Source organism: Mustelus asterias, chromosome 9, assembly GCF_964213995.1.
Source record: "Mustelus asterias chromosome 9, sMusAst1.hap1.1, whole genome shotgun sequence".
In the NCBI taxonomy this organism is placed as follows: domain Eukaryota; kingdom Metazoa; phylum Chordata; class Chondrichthyes; order Carcharhiniformes; family Triakidae; genus Mustelus; species Mustelus asterias.
This window is the reverse complement of record NC_135809.1, coordinates 123,488,357-123,508,940: the sequence shown is the minus strand read 5'-3', so window position 1 is coordinate 123,508,940 and position 20,584 is coordinate 123,488,357. Positions and strand designations below refer to the sequence as shown.

General features: G+C 40.9%; 1 protein-coding gene across 1 annotated transcript in view; it reads right to left on the bottom strand.

Moving 5' to 3' along the window:
- Window positions 1-622: 622 nt before the first annotated feature.
- Window positions 623-20,584, bottom strand: part of zdhhc13 (zDHHC palmitoyltransferase 13) — a 43,100-nt gene continuing 23,138 nt past the window's right edge. Inside the window, exons 13-17 of the mRNA XM_078220993.1 lie at window positions 16,962-17,055; window positions 15,180-15,263; window positions 10,801-10,958; window positions 5,726-5,820; window positions 623-2,698 (exon numbers count right to left, since the gene is read on the bottom strand). Coding sequence (XP_078077119.1) covers window positions 2,560-2,698; window positions 5,726-5,820; window positions 10,801-10,958; window positions 15,180-15,263; window positions 16,962-17,055 — 570 coding nt within the window. The 3' untranslated portion in view covers window positions 623-2,559. The remainder of the gene's footprint in view (window positions 2,699-5,725; window positions 5,821-10,800; window positions 10,959-15,179; window positions 15,264-16,961; window positions 17,056-20,584) is intronic.

Genomic DNA, 20,584 nt, shown 5'->3' with positions numbered 1-20,584 from the left:
TAAATAATTGGCTTTGCAGGTGGCACAGCGGCAGCACTGCTGCCTCACAGCGGCAGAGACAGAGGTCCAATTCCCGGCTTGGGTCACTGTCTGTGCGGAGTCTGCACATTCTCCCCGTGTCTGCATGGGTTTCCTCCGGGTGCTCTGGCTTCCTCCCACAGTCCAAAACACGTGCTGGTTAGGTGCATTGGTCATGCTAAATTCTCCCTCAGTGTACCCGAACAGGCGCCGGAATGTGGCGACTGGGGGATTTTCACAGTAATTTCATTGCAGTAAGCCTACGTGTGACACTAATAAAATAAACTTTAAAAACATGCAATTTCCCACAGGGTGCTCCTCCTCAGTCAGCTGAGCCACGTCAAGTCCAGTAACTGGATATACTCTTTGGTGAAGCAGCCAGAAGGCAAATTTGCATTGTTGTACAAATGGCTCACATTGTTTAGACATTCATGCGTAAGAGTAACATTGTAAAGGTAGCTCAGTTGTAGATCAAAGTCAACACATTTGAAACCTCGCTGGACACCCCACTATCACAACAGGGCAATCAATTAGCATTTATAATTCTTTCAAAACGTTACCACCACTGCACAGCTCCATTTTTAAAAAATAAAAAGGAACAAATTAAGCATTAAGATTACATTTATTGCATTTTTAAAATTTCTATACATGAATTATGAAACATTCTAAAGTTGTCTCCATCAGCCTAGTTGTGGGTCATTTTATTCATTATAAATTATTGACAGAAAAATGTCCTTAAAACTTTAAGAAACACAGTGCTTTAAATGTTTGAAAGTTCAATAAGTCAGCTTAATAGCATCTCGCAAGTGCAATGCTGTCACAGCCATGTAGATGATTTCAAGTAAACATGAATATAAAATCACTGAATACAGAATCTGCACCCTTGAAGTGCAGTCATTCGCAAAGCAGTTGGTCCAGACACTATTACGTCTCTGCAGACAGCAATTACATTTTAATCATTAAGAAATACATGAGTCATGCCTGATTACACCAATTAGACTCAGCTTTTGCATAGCCAACAGATATTTATTTATAATTTAAAGTGAGATGCTCAGGTTTAGGATGGATTCTATTCGAGACATTTGCCTTACTCTGATGTTTTAATTATGCAAAATAAGCCTTGCAGAATCTCTAACCCCATTCAGCTCCACAACCCTCCAAGATCTTTGCGATTCCTTAATTCTGGGCTTTTGCACATCCCCAGTTTTTGAAATCGCTCCATCGCTGGTGGTCATGCCTTCAGCTGACTGAGTTCAAAGGTCTGGAATTCCTCCCCTAAATCTCTCTGCCGTTTTCTCCTGATTCAAGACATTCCTTAAAACCTACCCTAAAACCTCATGTAGTTCAGCGTCAGACTGTGCCTGATATGACTCCCGTGAAGTGCCTTGGGATGTTTTGTGTGTGAGATATATTTATGGAAGCTGATGTTGATCATAGACACACTATTACTTTACAACATTACCTGTCGTCTCAGATCTGTATCACATTTTTAAAAATAAAAAGTTGGTCCAATGCATAGTTTACTAGAAAATAAAATCTCAATTGGTTCATAACATGGTAATCACCAAATATCCTAGTTCCAAATAACTCTCCTTTAAAGGTTATTTCCTTTGCTTACTAAAATAAACCAGCTTTATGACTATTAACCCTTATCAGAGTCAATTTGACAACACCTAACTCACATTCTATGCTTGAACATATGACAGGGAGTATAGGCAATTAGGGTTAAAAGCATGGCTTTGTTAAACAAAGGCAGGAAACAACAGATGTAAATTAACTCCTATAAATACCTGAACATTCTTCAACTGGATTTGATTACACAGTGTTTAGCCAACATGCTACACTTTCTCTGGAGAATCTAGAAATTTCAAGACTTATCTGCTGGATACTGCTGTGAGCAAGTTTGGAGAAAAACAATGGGGACATTAAAAGAAAGTGGCTTTTCAATTTCCTTTGAACACAGTAGCTTGTTCTAAAATATAAAATCCAAAAGGTTGGGGGGGGCGATTTGGAGAGGAGGAGGAGGAGGAGGAGGACGAGGACAAGGAGGAGAGAGAAAGGAGATTTGACTGGACAGCACTAGTGCTGACGACAGGCTGTGCAATGAAACCTCAAGAAATACGTCCAGGCAGAGCTGGCAACCCGAATTACAGGTAAAGCTGAACAAGCTTTGGAATTAAAGCAGCCATTTTGTCCCTAGCAAGAAGCTACAAACATTGTAAAATGAACAGTTAAAAAAGTATATATTTTATAATAATTTAAAGTCTCAATTTTATTTTAAACAATGTTATTCCATAAATGTGTGAATTTGACCAATGTTTGTTACTGCCAATTATATCCCAATTCAGCTTAGTAATGAAGTCAAGTGCATGACTCAAACATTTAAAAAATATCACAATTCAAGGTACCAAAATCACATATCACCTGAGATGCTCCAGAATTCTACAATAGGAAATACAATTGTCTTGTTTTTATTGTCCACCACAAAACAAAAGCTTTATACACATCCACTCAATATTAAAATTACAATCTTCACATTTTTCATACAAACTGAAACTCGTTGGCTCTTGGTTGTTCAAAACCCATGGTGTACTGTCGAGTCCAGTCAATCTTATTCGGCTTACACATACCAAAGCAGCGGCACTGGAAGAAGTCCACCAGATTCTGGCAACAGCCGTGACTGCAATCAATGAACAACACTTAAGCATCTGGCGCAGCTTTGATTCTTGCATGAACTATGATATGAAAATGCGTCATGCCATCCCCAAATCCCGTGGCACCACTCACAAGACTGAGGTGGTATCGGATCTACCAGGCAGTTAGCTTGTTCAGGAGACGCTTTGATGTTTCATGATAACATATTCCACCATAATGCTGCACTGACACTGATTACTCTGTTAAACACAAAAACTCTATACCCTGATACGCAATGCTGCTATCGCTGTCTTTTATTTTGGCCTTTGTCTTTATTGCACAATTAAAAAACAGCTGACCAAATATATAAAAATGATAAGTCACTCAAACTGTGCTCAGGATCCTTACAATTCTGTCACTTCACAGGCAATTTTGGTACATTGCATGGCAGTTCTATCAATTTTCTGAGCCACATTACTGAATGGTCTAAAGTTAAAGGTCTTGAATTAAGTGCAACATCATTTTTTAAGAAGATTATAGAGCATAAACAGAGGCATTTGATCTATAAATTTGTAACTGAAGAGATGAGTTAGAGGCAGCAAAGCACAAACTATATCAGAAGAACAGAAGTGAGACCTCAGTGTGATTTGGACAGGCTGAGTGTGGGGGCATGTGCATGGCAGATGCAGTATAATGCGGATGAATGTGAGGTTATCCACTTTGGTAGCAATAATAGGAAGGCAGATTATTATTTGAAGGGGTGAGAGAGGTGGATATTCAGCGAGACCTTGGTGTCCTCATGCATCAGTCGTTGAAAGTAAGCGCACAGATGCAGCAGGCAGTAAAGAAGGCAAACAGTATGTTGGCCTTCACAGCGAGAGGATTTGAGTATAGGAATAGGGATATTTTACTGCAATTGTACAGGGCGTGGTGAGGCCACACCTGGAGTATTGTGTGCAGTTTTGGTGTCCTTATCCAAGGAAAGATATTCTTGCTATAGAGGGAGTGGAGAGAAGGTTACCAGGTTCATTCCTGAGATGGCAGATCTGTGATACATGGAGAGACTAGGTCAGTTAGGATTGTATTCATTGGAGTTTAGAAGAGTGAGAGGGGAATCGCATCAAAACTTATAATTCTAACAGGGTTAGGCATGGAAGATTCAGAATGAATGTTCCCGATACGGGGAGAGTCCAGAACTAGGGTTTGAGACTCCCATGGCCTGGCCCATGCATAGCACAGAGCTGGCACACAGGTCACAACCTTTCAGGAATGAGGTGAGGAGAAATTTCTTCACCCAGAAGGTGATGAATGTGTGGCATTCACTATCACAGAAAGTAGTCGAGGCCAAAACATTGTGTGATTTCAAGAAGAAATTAGATAAAGCTCTTGGGGCTAAAGGGATCAAGGGATATGGAGGGGGGGGGGGGGGGGGGGGGGGGAGAGAGAGATCAGGATATTCTATTTGATGATCAGCCATAATCAAAATGCATGTCAGAGAGAGCTTGAAGGGCCAAATGGCCTGACTCACACTTCTATTTTCTATGCATGTTTCTATGTATGTATGGATAACCAGAGAGTCATCCTCCAGGAGCATTCAGGAGAGAGTGGGCAGTTCTTGATCAGAAATCATCCAGTCAGCCATAGCTGGCCAGATTTAGCCGAAGGCTAAGTTGGCATTCACAGGAGAACTGCCAGAATAAGCTTATCAATTTGGCTCAATTGGTGGCACTCCAATCAAAAGCAGGTTAAAGCTCCATTCTTGGGGGATACTTCAGTGCAATTCTGAGGGTATGCGCAATTGCGAGAGATATTACTTTTTGGATGAGATGGTAAACAGAAAATAAATATGACTTTTCCAAAGGCTCAGCTGGATGTTAGATATGTCATGATAATACTCAGAGAATTGGGATGTTTGCAAAGTGTAAGAAGAAGAATTCTAATAGGTTAGTAAGATTTTTAAACCATTAGACATTAAGGCACTGATAGAACTACCAGCATTAAATTAAATGACCTTTAAAACAGGCTTATGAGCTAACAAGAAAGCAGTTTACGCACATATGAGATTCAGTAAGAGATTTAAACAAGTGATTACAATTTTAAAACACATATGCTGATATTTTGAATGTATTAATGTATTTTTTTAAAAGAATACTTTAGCCAAAGGCAATTTGCTGCAAAGCATCATGGTGTAGGGCATTCGGGCAAAGCCATATTCTAAGAGAATGTTTAAGTCTTGAGAATATGCATGATTTATCAGCGGAGTATCGGATGGAGAGAACATTTAGAACACTTAATCACATTTCATGAATAGGGATTATTCACTGTCCGGATAAGATAGATGCATATCAGACATGGAGTCGTGTGTTAATCTGCTTTGGCAGTGACCTATAGGGGAACTCAAGGGAATGTTCATTTGAACTTTGGGCTAGCATCTGAGGTCACTAGGCAGCACGGGAAGTGGGGTCAGCCAAGCCGGGAGTTAGCTTCCGGATTCTACGGACTAATAAAATGCAATTATGCCAGAGGGTAAGATGTGATTGGCTAAGGTATATGACAGACATTATTGTTGATTTATGTATATTGAAGATGACTGATTTAAAGCTAATGAAAGGTTGGAGTAATTGATAAGAAAACCTATAACTGATCTGTTTTGAATTGTATACGCCAGATTTCATTGGAGAGGTTGAGCTGCTCTATCTCATAGTTGCCCTGACCCTTTGATGATTTCTCCTTGCGGCTGCTGGTTAAATAAAAGTTGTGTCTTTAAACTGAGACATTGGCTTCGTGAGTCTTGTATTGTCTGAAATTTCAGTAGTACCGGCCACCTCGGAAACCCCACCAACACAGGGTATTGGGATATTCACAAGAATTGATAAGGCACTTTATAAATGTGCACTTTTTTCAAGTCAACATTGACCACAGACAGAAAACTTCCTTATTAACTCAGACATCAGTTGCCTCTCCTTACCCCTGATGGGCACACAGGGCACCCTGGCTCAGTTGCTGCATTGAAATGGAAAGGGCTGGAGCTGGTTTATTCCAGATACAATAATACCTGCTGCAAAATACTTACTTGAATGGGTTTTGCTTAAGTCCAAGAGAGCGACCAGTGTGTGCACGTTTGATCAGACTGACCCTTTCGCTGGTTGTCAGACCCAAGTAGAAAATCTAGATGAGAAGAATACACCTTTTAATTTTTCTTCAACATTTTTTCATTTACCCTGGACTCCTTAAAAGCATGTTTAATCAGAGTGATGATTGAGCCATTTAAGATAATAATTGGAGACCAATAGTCTTGCAGAACAGCACTTGATAATTGGAATTTCCAATTGAAGTACATGGCTTTTGTGTGTGCATAGCCATGCATTGATGGTCTGCCATGAAGTGGCATTACATGGGATCAAATCCTAAATGCTCTACACAGGGGAGCCACCAATCAAAAAACAGACACTTTTGCCACACCGCCAACACCTGAAAGTCTTGGATCAAGTGGGCCATTGCATATTCCAGTAGTCTTAGTCCCATGGCCCTGGCCCATGCATAGCACAGAGAAGGCACACATTAAAGGGAGAAAGTAATTGTTTTTTTCAATGAATTAGTTCTACAATAGTAATGTGGGCATCACACATTGCACTGAAATTAAACATGGGACAGATGCATGCTAAAAAATAATTTCATGTGCAGTTTTAGATAGTTTCTGTTTATCTGCACACAAGTGATAGGACTCCCTCATTATTGAATCCCAGAACTCTCGGGTCACATTCGATGGGAGGCAGGAAGTCCTTCATTTTCACACTTCCTTCTTAAAAGACGGGAAAACAGTTTCAACTAACAAGATATTGAAAGTCAATTTAATTACGGTGAAAACATTCTTTGTAATCCAGGTTTATTTTTTGATGCATTCACACATGGATTCTTTACGCCAAGAGTTGTGGATGTTCCATCACTGACTATATATAAGGCTGGAATAAACAATGCTTTGGTTTCTCATGGAACCAAGGGATACGGGGGAGCAAGCGGGAAAGTGGAGTTGAAACTCAAAAACAGCCATGATTGTTTTTAATTGGTGGAGCAGGCTCAACGGGCCACATGGTCTACTCCTGCTTCTATCTCACGTTCTCGTGAACACATCCAAATTAACATTAGAAATTAAAGAACCAAAATGTGCACTGGGAATCTTTTCTAATTAAATACAGGAATTTGGACACTTTATACTAGTCAAGATTCAGATTTTAATTCAGACATTCATAACCAGTGACTGGCTACAATTTTTGTATTGATGGCTTCAGATTTCCAATCCGAGGATACAAATGGAACTAGTTCAGTTTAGGAAACCTGTCAGCATGGACGAGTTGGGCCAATGGGCCTGTTTCCGTGCTGTATATCCCTATGACTCTGATACCTCCACAAAAAGGGTTTAAAAGATCAGTCAACAACATCTTATATTGAAATAGTGCCTTTAACATAACAACAGGTCCCAAGATGCTTCACAGAAGCATTATAAAATTAAGTTCGACACTGAGCCACATAAGGAGATATTAGGTCCGATGACCAAAACTTTGTCAAAGAGGTAGGTTTTAAATAATATCTTAAAGGATGGAAGCAAGGTAAAGAATTAGAGGAGTGCAGGTATCTCAGAAGGTTGTTGTGTCAAAGGAGATAGGGAGGACCGATGCCATGGAGGGATTTGAAAACAGGATGAGAATTTTGAAATCAAATTGTTGCCAATGCAGGTAGCAAACAAACTGGCTTGATCTCAGACTTGAACAAAGAACAACAAAGAAAATTACTGCGCAGGAACAGGCCCTTCGGCCCTCCAAGCTTGCACCGACCCTGCTACCCGACTTAACTAAAACCCCCTACCTTTCTGGGGACCATATCCCTCTATTCCCACCCTATTCACGTATTTGTCAAGACGCCCCTTAAAAGTCACTATCGCATCTGCTTCCTCTACCCCCCCCCCCCCCCCCCCCGGCAACGAGTTCCAGGCACCCACCACCCTCTGTGTAAAAAATCTGCTTCGTACATCTCCTTTAAACCTTGCCCCTCGCACCTTAAACCTCTGCCCCCTAGTAATTGACTCTTCCACCCTGGGAAAAAGCTTCTGACGATCCACTCTGTCTATGCCTCTCATAATCTTGTAGACTTCTATCAGGTCACCCTCAACCTCCGTCGTTCCAGTGAGAACAAAAAACGTTTATCCAACCTCTCCTCATAGCTGATGCCCTCCATACCAGGCAACATCCTGGTAAATCTTTTCTGCACCCTCTCCAAAGCCTCCACATCCTTCTGGTAGTGTGACCAGAATTGAACCCTATATTCCAAATGTGGCCTAAGGTTCTATAAAGCTGCAACATGACTTGCCAATTTTTAAACTCATTGCCCCGGCCAATGAAGGCAAGCCTGTCATATGCCTTCTTGACTACCTTCTCCACCTGCATTGCCACTTTCAGTGACCTGTGTACCTGTACACCCAGATCCCTCTGCCTATCAATACTCTTAAGGGTTCTGCCATTTACTATATATTTCCTATCTGTATTCGACCTTCCAAAATACATTACCTCACATTTGTCCGGATTAAACTCCATCTGCTACCTCTCCATTCAAGTCTTCAACTGATTTATATCCTGCTGTATCCTCTGATGGTCCTCATTGTTATCTGCAAATCCACCAACCTTTGTGTCGTCCGCAAACTTACTAATCAATCCAGTTACATTTTCCTCCAAATCATTTATATATATTACAAACAGCAAAGATCCCAGCACTGATCCCTGAGGAACGCCATTTGTCACACCCCTCCATTCAGGAATGCACCCTTCCACTGCTACCCTCTGTCTTCTTTGACTGAGCCAGTTTTGTATCCACCTTGCCAGCTCACCTCTGATCCCATGCGACTTCACCTTCTGCACCAGTCTGCCATGAGGGACCTTGTCAAAGCCCTTACTGAAGTCCATGTAGACAACATCCACTGCCCTACCCTTATCAATCATCTTCGTCACTTCCTCGAAAAACTCGATCAAGTTTGTGAGACACGACCTCCCCTTCACAAAACCATGTTGCCTCTCACTAATACATCCACTTATTTCCAAGTGGGAATAAATCCTGTCTGGAAGAATCCTCTCCAATAATTTAGCTACCACCGATGTAAGGTTCACCAGCCTGTAATTACCTGGATTATTCTTGCTACCCTTCTTAAACAAAGGAACAACATTGGCTATTCTCCAATCCTCTGGGACCTCCCCTGTAGCCAGTGAGGATACAAAACTTGTCAGGGAGAGGAACAGAGCTGGGGACTGAACTTGGACAGAAAACATTGGCTTCAGTCTTCCCAATATTTAAGTGGAGGAAATTTCTGCTCGAGTACTGGATGTTGGATAACCAGACTGATAATTTAGCAACATTAATTTATCACATTAAGTTATAAAAATGTGATATGCAAGTTCATACTTGTGTTTTTAGGTCCAGGAACAATGCATTCATGATTAGAATATATGAATTAGGAGCAGGAGTAGGCCATTCAGCCCCTCAAGCCTGCCTCCCCCATTCAATGAGATCATGACCGATCTGATTGTAACTTCAACTCCACATTTTGCCAAATGAACCTTTGACTCCCTTGTTAGTCAGAAATCTATCTACCTCTGCTTTAAAAATATTCATTGACCCTGCCTCCACTGCTCTCTGGGGAACAGAGTTCCAAAGATTCATGACCCTCAGAAAAAGATATTCTGTCTTAAATTGGAGATCCCTTATTTTCAAACTAGTGTCTACTAGTTCTAGTCTGCCCCACAAGGGGAAACATCCTTTCAGTGTCTATCCTGTCAAGCCCCCTCAGGATCTCATTTGTTTCAATCTTCAAAACTCCAATGGATATCGGCACAGCCTGCCCAATCTTTCCCGATTAAATTTTCACCCTAATGAACAATGTACTTGGCTAATGACTGCAGCACAGAGATGAATAGAGAAAATAAAAAACAATAATGGATTCTGAACACAACTGCCTCCAAATAAACCAAGAAGCGTGGGATATTTATTTTCCCAAGAAATTATGTACTAGTATGTGAAAGGCATTGAAGAGTGCAATTTGAATTGAATGTAACAGTTAGAGTGTCCTCATTAATAACAATAGCCTGAAGGTGTAGGCAACTGCCAAAATGTTCCCAGTAAGAGCTGATATTTTGCTAAACACTTTGGGCTATTTAGACTTGACCATCCTTGAAGATTTAATGATGGAATGTGTTTTCATAATGCTAAAGTATCCTACAACCTGCAGGCATCAATTAGGCACCAATCATTTGAACAAATAATTTACCGAACTTGATTTTGTACCATAGTGAAGCAGAAAAGGTTAAATCACTGCTATTTAAAAATTTTGATCACGTCACTATTTTGCTTGGTAAGTGGAGGGTGAAAGTTCATTTGATTTAGTTATACAATTATTAAAATGAAAAAAAAAGGGTGTGTAGGAATATTTTCATAAACACATGGAATGTATATTAATGCAGATCAAGAATTTTCATCAAATGCTATTGGGAGAAGGGCTATCTCAACACTTCCCTTTTTCAAAACAAGTATTGCACAGTGGTGAGCACTGCTGCCTCACAGCGCCAGGGACTCAGGTTCAATTCTCGGATTGAGTGACTGCCTGTGCGGAGTCTGCATGTTCTCCCCATGTCTGTGTGGGTTTCTTCCGGGTGCTCCGGTTTCCCCTCTCAGTCTGAAAGACGTACTGGTTAGGTGCATTGGCCATGCTAAATTCTCCCTCAGTGTACCCGAACAGGCGTCCGAGTGTGGCAACTAAGGGATTTTCACAGTAACTTCATGACAGCATTAATGCAAGTCTTCTTGTAACACTAATAAGTAAACTTAATCATTGTCCAAAGATGTGCGGGTTAGGTTGATTGGCCAAGTTAAAAATTGCCCCTTAGAGTCCTGGGATGTGTAGGTTAGAGGGATTAGCGGGTAAATATGTGGGGGTAGGGCCTGGGTGGGATTGTGGTCGGTGCAGACTCGATGGGCCGAATGGCCTCCTTCTGCACTGTAGGGTTTCTATTTCTATTGTGCTTTCTGTACCTCGATGAAGGGCAAGTTATTGCAACTTCTTGCACAAATTTAACTCTGTCTAATTCTAATGCAATGCTACTATCTTACCTGATAGAGCTGGTTTAATAAGAGGAACGTCACCCAGGAAGAATGGAACACCACAAGTAGAAAAATCCAAATGACCCATGGAGAACATGAAATTATTTGGGTCAGGAATATCCATAGTCCATCCTTTTCATAGCTAGTTGGACAATGTAAAGACCAGTCTACAGGTGTAAAACAAGATACAATTATTTGCTGGAATGTTTACAAGACAGGTTTTCTGTATACCCAAGCCTTGACATGATGATCAAATTTTAATTACTAGCAGCTGGCAAGACTTTATCTTCGTTGTTTTGGGTCTATTTCAGAATTTAACTGTAAACTCTTTAAAGATTTTTTATTTTCCATGAGGGCTATTAAGATCTCATATTAAGGTCAGATAACACATGAGCAGTCATTATTCTCAGGGGGAATTGCTCCTGGCAAAATCCAGATAAAGCGACTGCATAAAACATCAAACCATATATTGTAGCACAACATTCTGGAATAGCCATGTAAAATTTAACCAGTTCAGTCGCCACATTCTGCATTCTCTCCTTTCCTTCTCTATGAATGATATGCTTTGTCTGTGAAGCATGCAAGAAACAAAACGTTTTACTGTATACTAATACATGTGACAATAATAAATCAAATCAAATAACAACCATATTAATATGAAACAGGTACTTGTTGCTCACTGTCAGGACAGTGGTCTTTAAGCAAATGCTATATATCACCAAGGCTGACTCAGGCGGGCATGCAACCACTAAAACAAAGACTTTGCTGTTTCACCTGGCTGAAGAGGCTAGATCTTGGAGTGAGAATCTCAGGATAAGGGATCAGCCGTTCAAGATTATGAGGAGAAATGTCTTCATTCAGACGTGTGTGTATCTTTGTAATTCTCTATCCCGGAGAGAGTAGTGGACACTCAATGAGTACATTCAAGTTTGAGGACGATAGATTCTTGGACAACCAATGGGCCAGATCAAAGTTCTGCAGTCTTGCCACATTCAGTCGAGAATGGTGCTGGATAATAAAACTAAGTGGAAGAAGTGGCTCCAAAATCATCACCATCTTTAATGATTGGAGAAAGCCCAATACATCAGTACAAAAGATAACGGCTGAAGTACTTACAACCATCTTCAGCTAAAAGTGTCAAGCTGATGATCCACCACAGCCTCCTTTTGAGGTCCCAGCATCATAACTGGCAGTCTTCAGCCAAATTGATTCATTGCACGTGACATCAAGAAACAACTGAAGGCACTGAATGCAGTAAAGATCATAGGCCTGGCAGTATCCCGGCTGTAGTACAGAAGATTTATGCTCCAGTACTAGCTGCGCTCTTACACATGCTGTTCCAGCACAGCTGCAATAGAGGCATCTACCTTACAGTGTAGGAATTTCACCCATGTATACTCTATCCACAAAAAGCAAGACAAATCCAATGCAGCCAATTACCACCCCATCAGAATCTTGGCACTTACTCAGCAATAACATGTTCACTGATGCTCTGTTTGGGTTCCACCAAGGCCACTCACTCCCGGACCTTACTACACTCTTGGCCCAAACATGGGCAAAAGAGCTGAATTTTAGAGGCGAGTTGAGGAGTGACTGGCTTGATATTAAGATAGCATTTCACAGTGTGCCATCAATGAGCCCTAGCAAAATTTAAGTCAATGGAAAGCAGGGTGGAAATTGGCTGTAGTCATACCAGCACAATGAAAGATAGTAATGGTTGTTGGAAGTCAACAATCTGAGTCCGAGGACATTGCTATAGGAGTTCCTCAGGATAGCGTTGGCCCAACGATCTTCAACTGCTTCACCAGTGACTTTGCATCCATCATAAGGTCAGGAATGGGGATGCTCACTGATGACTGCACAGTATTCAGCACCACTCACATCTCATCAAATACAGAAGCAGTCCATGCCAGCATGCAGCAAGACCTGGACAACATTCAGGCTTGGGCTGATAAGTGGCAACTAACATTCACATGACACAAGTGGCAGCCAATGACCATCACCCCATGATATTCAAAGCCATTACCAGAGTTCCCCACTAATGATATCCTGAGGGTATTGATCGGAAATTTGAATAGATCAGCCATGTAAATCCTGTGGTCACATGAGCAAGTCAGGCTGGGAATTCTACCTTCTGATTCCCCAAAGTCTGCCTACTACGCTACAAGTAATGAGTGCAATGGAACACTCTCCAATTGCCTGGGTGAGTGCAGCCCCAAAACTCAAGAATCACGGCACCAAGACAAAGCAGCCCGCTGAATTAGCACCCCGCTCATCAAAAAGACTCACTCCTTCTATCACAAGCATAATTGGCAGCAATGTGTATCATCTACAAGGTGAATTGCAGAGACCTCCTTCAACACCACCTCAGGAACCCACAACCAGCAAGAAGAATTAAGGGCAGCGGACACATTGCAACACAGCCAGCAAGTTCCTCTCCAAGTCACAATCGCACATTGATCTACATCAAAGTTCCTTCCCTGTCGCTGGGTCAAGATCCTGGAAATCCTTCCGTAACAACACTGTGCATTTAATATCCACATTGCACATTATTCAACCCAATCTGGCAACATTAGGCAGTGGAGGGGTTAAGAGATAGAATGGAGAGATGTTATTGTATTCCTGGAATCTGTTTACATGTCTACAGATGATGTGACCACGTGGCTGGAAGTAGGTAAGGAAGAAGTGGGGGAACAAGATAGAAATCAATGGGGGAGGGTGGGGGCGGCACCAGAGGTAACAGGTCCAGAGATGGAAAGAAAAAACCATCACTGATGATGCTCTAGCTATGATTGGATAGTTAAGAGTTAAGCAAATGGAAACAGTCCCACTGAGTTGGACAACAGACAGAGAGGTCTGGAGGAGAATGTTATGGCTGACCTTGTTGAAGAACTGCAGCAATGTCAAAAATCAATAATACATCATATTCACATTTAGTCACGGTGAATGCTATTTTTGACTTAGATTAAGGAACTTGATTGAAGAACTTCAGACAGGAGCTGCTGGAATAAACCTGGAAGATGAAAGCATATTCAAGAATTTGACGGGAAAGAAACTGCACCTTCCAAACCAACAGCCGCTACCATCTAAAAGGACAAGGGCAGCAGATGCTGCAGAACACCACCATCTGGAAGTTCCTCTCCAAGTCACACACCACCCTGACTTGGAAATATATCACTCTTCCTTCACTATCGCTGGGTCAAAATCTTGGAACTCCCTCCCTAGCAACACTGTACAACACATCAACTGTAGCAATTCAAGAAGGCAGCTCACCACCACCTCCTCAAGGGAAATTAGGGATGGGCAGTAAATGCTGGCCTCGCCAGCTACATTCAATCCCAAGACCAAATTTTTAAAAAAGCAGAATCAAGGGTTATGAGGATAGTGTGGGAAATGTAATTATGTCATTCAGCCACAATCTTATTGAATGGCAGAATAGGTTTTAAGGGTGATATGGTCCACTCCTGCTCCTACTTACATTAGCCTCAAATTCTCAGATACATAATCATGATCCATATCCATTAAGTAGATCAATTGCATTTAATCATTGCCAAATATTGGATTTTAAATGAATCAACTGACCAATAAATAGAACTAGGTTAAATTAAATCAAATTGCCAATTGCCTTTTTACAAGAAATCACGAAGTAACTGGTGTGAAACTGTGCAATGATTTCACAATATTAAGTAGGTACATTTTTCTTGGGAGGGTGAATAAAAGGAAATGAAAAAAACATTAATTATAAACATACTAACGAAAGGTTAAGAAAGCTCTGGTGAAAAAGTCTTAGTAATACGCACTCACCATCTTTGATTTTGTAAACCATCTTGTCTATGCACCAAGGAACAAACATCAAATTAGTCCTAGCGGGGAAGGGATTTAAAGAACTGATGGCAGTCAGATAGGACGTGGCGAGGTGAGTGGAGGAATGGGAATGTGCTCTTTGCAAGTGGAGTGAGGCACATTACCGAGAAAGAATAGGGGCGCCTGACTGTGATATATACCGAGAGTACCACTGTAATGGTTTTATTTGCTAGCTTGATGACAACGAAATTAACTTTACACAACCTAGTTATTAAATGTTAGTCTCCTGTTTAAATAAAGTGGCGGGAAAGTGGAGCTGAAGCCCAGAATCAGCCATGATTGTAATGAATGGCAGAGCAGGCTCGAAGGGCCAAATGGCCTCCCCCTGCTCCTACCTTCTATGTTTCCATGAATGACGGAGCAGGCTGGATGAGCCATATGGTCTACTCATGCTCTTATAACTTCATATGCACTTTCACATATGAAAATTGGCACTAATTCACACTGCATGGTAATCTAATTCATTTTTAAAAATTAACAGGCATCTGTTAAATGGCAAAGGACCCTTGAAGAAAGATACTTACACACAATAGTTCCATAGCCCATCCAAACAACGACTGTAAACAGGAAAAACAGGAAGCTAACAAAATACCGTTGATTCCATGCACCTGTTTAAAAAAAATAAAATCTGTGATGAAAGACATCAAGATGTGTGATTTTGAAATTTATTCCAAATACTTTACTGTGCTTTGAGACCTTGGGTAAATATTTCTTAGCAATAATTACAGCACAATTTTCTTCCCTTTCTACAACCCTCAACACTGTACACAGAAATTCATGTACAAGTATCAAAAGATACAAAACATCCTCTCCAAATGGCAAAAAACCCAATCGTGAAAGTATTAGTACTGGAGTCAAAGAAAACTGCTTCAAATTTGTAAGCAGGTTGCAAAATTTACCCTTTAATTCAGTACTTTTAAGGAAAAAACCTCCCCACTTGAGGAAAAGAGCTTTGGGTTTCAACCCCAAGATTACTTTTCAGTAATGTTCAAACTTGGTCAGTCTTATTGGAAAGATTCCACTAGATCTTGGCTAGGCTGCTAGAGAAAACAGTATGTTGACATGCAACATGAGTCAGCAGGTGCAGTTCTACTCTGTAGGAGCATAACTATTATTTTCTGACCATTTTGACTCCAGCATCTGGTCCATAACCTTGTAATGCTATTATTTGTATTTCAAGTGCTCATCCAAATGCTTCTTCACAATGTTGTGAGGGTTTCCACCTCTACCATCCTTTCAGCAGCGAGTTCCAGATTCGCTCTATGTGAAAAGGCTTTTCCTCAAATCCCCTCTAAATCTCCTGCCCATTACCTTAAAAAAAAAAATTACAATAAACCCAAGTGACAGAGCTACGCCTCCAAGTTCAAGTGGGTTCTTTCTAAGACTTGTGCTGATCAACAAAGCAGCTGCCAGCATAGGTGTCATACAGAGCTTTCTATACTGCAGACTTCTTGACCTTGCTGACTGCAGGTTTTGTTACAAGGGATTTTTGGGGTTGGACAGAGAGAGGACATGTCCCCTTTTCTTCGTCCTCTGCCACTTTTCTTTTGGCTCACGTCCAACTCTTGTTGCTCCCTGTGATGCCTTGCCCTTATCTTGTGGCTTGTTGTCTTCTTGTCCCCTGAGCCTTTTTCTTATATATTATTATTCATGATAGTTTTTTTCTTGTGTGGGGTGGTGAATGGGGGGTACCCCGTGCGGCAAAAGAGAAAAAGTGGAGGAGTAAAACAAAAATGCAGAATGAATGAAAAGAAAAAATAACCTCAATATCCACCTTGTTTATCACATAAACCAGACGATATGAAATACTGAAATTCTTGCATTACTGATGGCGAAATTGCTGCCTTAGGATAGATGATGAATGGAGATGATTACCGACAGAAATAGCTTGCCTAATGAACATTCTAGATTATATATAAGAAATAATGAATTATAAAACAGAAACTATGAGCCAAGTATGAGGAGTGACAAGAGCTTCGTGAAGACTGTTAGCAGCTCACATGTAAAAAGGACAAAACTAAGTAGAAAATCAAGAACAAATTGATTGGCCTCAATATCATTAATAAGGTTCAAACAAGACTTTTTTATGGAAAACAGCGCAGCTTACAGTTAATAGGAAAGGTTAGTGTAGTTAAATTTACTCAATCATCCAATGAAAATTGCATCACCTCATCACTGTCCTCTTTCTGAAGGTTGATGGAAGAGTTTTAATTTAAACTATTGCCAAAATTGATTCTGATTTAGAAGCTTAATTGATTCGTGCACGATAATCACCTTGAATATCTTGCAGCAAAACAAAGACTCACCAATACAACTCGCAATCCATAGACAGTGGTGATCATATTTGGCTACACAAAGGTCGCAAACAACACAGTGTTTGGAACGAAGGGGTTTGCGGATCTGAAAATCAACAAGCATTTCTTAGTGCAACCAATCTATTTTCAGATCTTCTGATAGCTAGCTTAAAAAAGGTATCTAGGGAAACTGAAGTTATAGATCACATTGACAACAAAGTAATACACTCGTATAAGAAATGGAAACTAGAAAAATGCTGCAGGTGCAGTTTGATAATGTAGGATTGCTAACAAAGTTGCATCACAATTCTATCGCTATTTCTGAGATATGCATGATCATTTTGAAAGGTGTTTATTTTTGGCGTTCTTTCTCTGTCGATGAGGTAAAATGTGCAATCGTTGTGGCTGGCTATTTCATTGCATGTCCACAGATGACAGTGCCACACATGGATACTAGTTGGTCGGAGTAATAATACATTTCTTTTTAAACTGCAAAGCCATTAGCTACTATTCTCACCAGAAGTGCTTGCTGATTGCTATCCACATTATCAGCACACTAAATCTAGCTGATGAAACACACTTGACACTTTTGTTGACTACAACAGATTTTTCTTGGGAGGGCGGCAAATTTTAGCCTTTCAAGTCTACTTGATGGATAGCTTAGCAGCCAGTAGCTGATTCTGAAGAATAAAGCAACATAGCACTTCCCAGGTCATCACTTCACGAGCTAACAGTCATCACTATATATCCATGCCTAGGTGAGCATGGCACTTAGAGGATGCCAAAGACAGAATGGCCTGATAATTTTTATGACAAGGAATCCTGCATTGGTAGAATTTTTCATGATCTGCAGCAAATGCAAACACTTCCAGGCCACTTCAAATGGATGAACTTTTGAGCTCTAATGAATAGGAACCTTAGTTTCCCTTTTGTTTACCTTCTATTGCCATCAAGACTGAGGACCAATGCATTTGCATAAAAAGCACCAGTAACGGAGCAATTCATGATTTCATGCAGCTAATACTTGTAATACAGGATGAAGAGAGTATTAGCACCAGAACGTCAGCTATTTCTATCTGTCTTCTTTGCATGAACAATGGCTAAAGGGGTTGAAACAAATGTTCATAATTACAGAGTCAACATGGTTTTGTGAAAGAGAAATCTTGTTTGACTAATCAACTAGAGGAAGTAACAAGCAACGTGGCTAAAGGGGAACCTGTAGATGTGGTGTGCTTGGATTTCCAAAATAAGGTGCCACATCAAAGGTCACGTTGCAGGGAGGAACATATCAGCATGGATAGAGGATTAGTTAGCTAACAGGAAGTAGAGTAGGGAAAATAGCTTATTTTCAGGTTGACAAGTTGCAAATAGTGGAGTGTCACAGGGATCAATGCTGGGGCTTAACTATTTACAATCTATATCAATGAAGGGACTAAGTGTATGATTCCTAAATTTGCTGAGGACACAATGAATCATTGACTAAGTTGTGAAGAGGACTAACGGTGTCTGCAAAGGAATATAGGAGAGGTTAAGTGAGTGGGCAAAAAATTGGCAGGAGTATAATGTTAGGGTTGCCCACATTGGCAGGAAGATTAGAAGAGCAGTATATCATTTCAGTGTAGAGAGACTGCAAAACTCTGCCAAACAGAGGGATCTGGGTGTCTTGGTACATTAATAACAAAAGGTTAGTATTCAGTTACAATCAATTGATTAAGAAGGCAAATGGAATATTGTCATTTATTACAAGGGAAATAGAATGTAAAAGTATGATGTTTTGCTGCAGTTCTACAGGATGTTGGTGAGACCACATCTGGAGTAATGCGCACAGTTTTAGCCTCCTTACTTAAATGATATTGTTGTGGTCGAAGCAGTTCAGAGATGGTTTAGTAGACTGATTCCTGGGATAAAGGGGTTATCGCATAAGGATAGGTTGGAGAAGTTGGACCTGTATCCATTGCAATTTAAACATTATGAGAGGACTTTACTGATTTGATTTATTATTGTCACATTATTAGAATACAGTGAAAAGTATTGTTTCTCGCTCGCTATACAGACAAAGCATACCGTTCATAGAGAGGGAAAGGAGAGAATCAGAATGTAGTGTTAGTCATAGCTAGGGTGTAGAGAAAGATCAACTTAATGCGAGGTAGATCGATTCAAAAGTCTGATGACAGCAGGGAAGAACCTGTCCTTGAGTCGGCTGGTACTTTTGTATCTTTTTCCCGATGGAAGAAGGTGGAAGAGAGTATGTCTGGGGTGCGTGGGGTCCTTGATTATGCTGGTTGCTTTACCGAGACAACCGGAAGTGTAGACAGTGTCAATAGGTGAAAGGATGTTTCCCCTCAAGGGAGAGACTAGAACTAGGAGGCTGTTTAAAAATAAGAGGTCTCCCTTTAAGATGGTGAGGAGATTTTTTTGTGAGGTTAGTCTTGCCTTCAATTGCCTAGGCTCTGAGCTCTGGAATTCCCTCCTTACACCTCTGCCCCTGTACCACACCTTCCTCCTTTAAGACACTCCTTAAAACCTACCGCTTTGAACAGGTTTTTGAGTCATTGGACCTAATACATCCCTTTGCAGGGATGTATCCTACTGTGTTTTATAATGCTCCCGTGAAGCACCTTGGGGCATCTTATTACAGCGGTTAAAGCCTCTTTATAAAAACAAATTGCTGTTATGTACATAAGAACTTTGAATCACTAAGTGATTTCTACAGACAGTGGCAGCCACAGTCTCCAAATTAATTTGAGCTAGGTTTCTAAGATTCATATTTATGCCTCGTTTTGCAAGGTTTGCTAAAACAAAATTACAAATTGAATGCGTTTTGTTTTCTATCAACACAATTTTTGATGCTAATTTTCAATAATGCAGTCATGTTCCTTGCTGGTTGCTAAAGCTAGGCAACTTTAGAGAACAAAGAGGTTAGAGCACAAGGAGAGGAAAGGTATTCTACCTCATGCTTTATAATCAAGAAAAAGAACATAGCACACAAAAGTTCAGCAAAACTGTCCCCTACCGCTAAACTCACAAATACTGGTCTGAGAGACAGGCCTTCAGGTCAAAGCTGCACAATATTCTCAAAGGGGGGTCTCAGCAATTGTTGCCTTCAGGGACTCTAGGTTTATTGTGGAGAGATATAAAAATGTTTGTCCATGGCAGGCCTGACCTGGAAAGCCAGTACAATCAGCAGGGGGCAAGAGGAAATAAAAGCTGCACAGCTGTAATGCTGCATGGCGCTTGCGTCCTGCACTCCCTTTCAAAGTCAGCTGTCAGTCATCCATTGCCTTGCAATCAGCAGCCAGGCTCAGGGTCGTCCTGCCTGCCTCCCATAAACTCAGGGCCACATTTGACTTTGGGACTGCCCTCAGAAACCACGCTTGGTGACATTCACATGCCTCCTCACCCAGTAGTTTGTGTTCTAGCACCATGTCCAACAAACACACGTCAGCACATTGCACAGGCTTCCTGCGACAGGCACACTGCCCGCACACACACTGTCAGAATCAATAGCCGGTCTGTTGCTGCATTTGCAAAGTGCGATGTATTTCAAATAAATCTCTGCGGAGGTGGAGGTCAGAAAAACATTACAAAAGGGTGAAATTCAATTATTCAAAAGCCAGAATTCCACCAAACTGCAG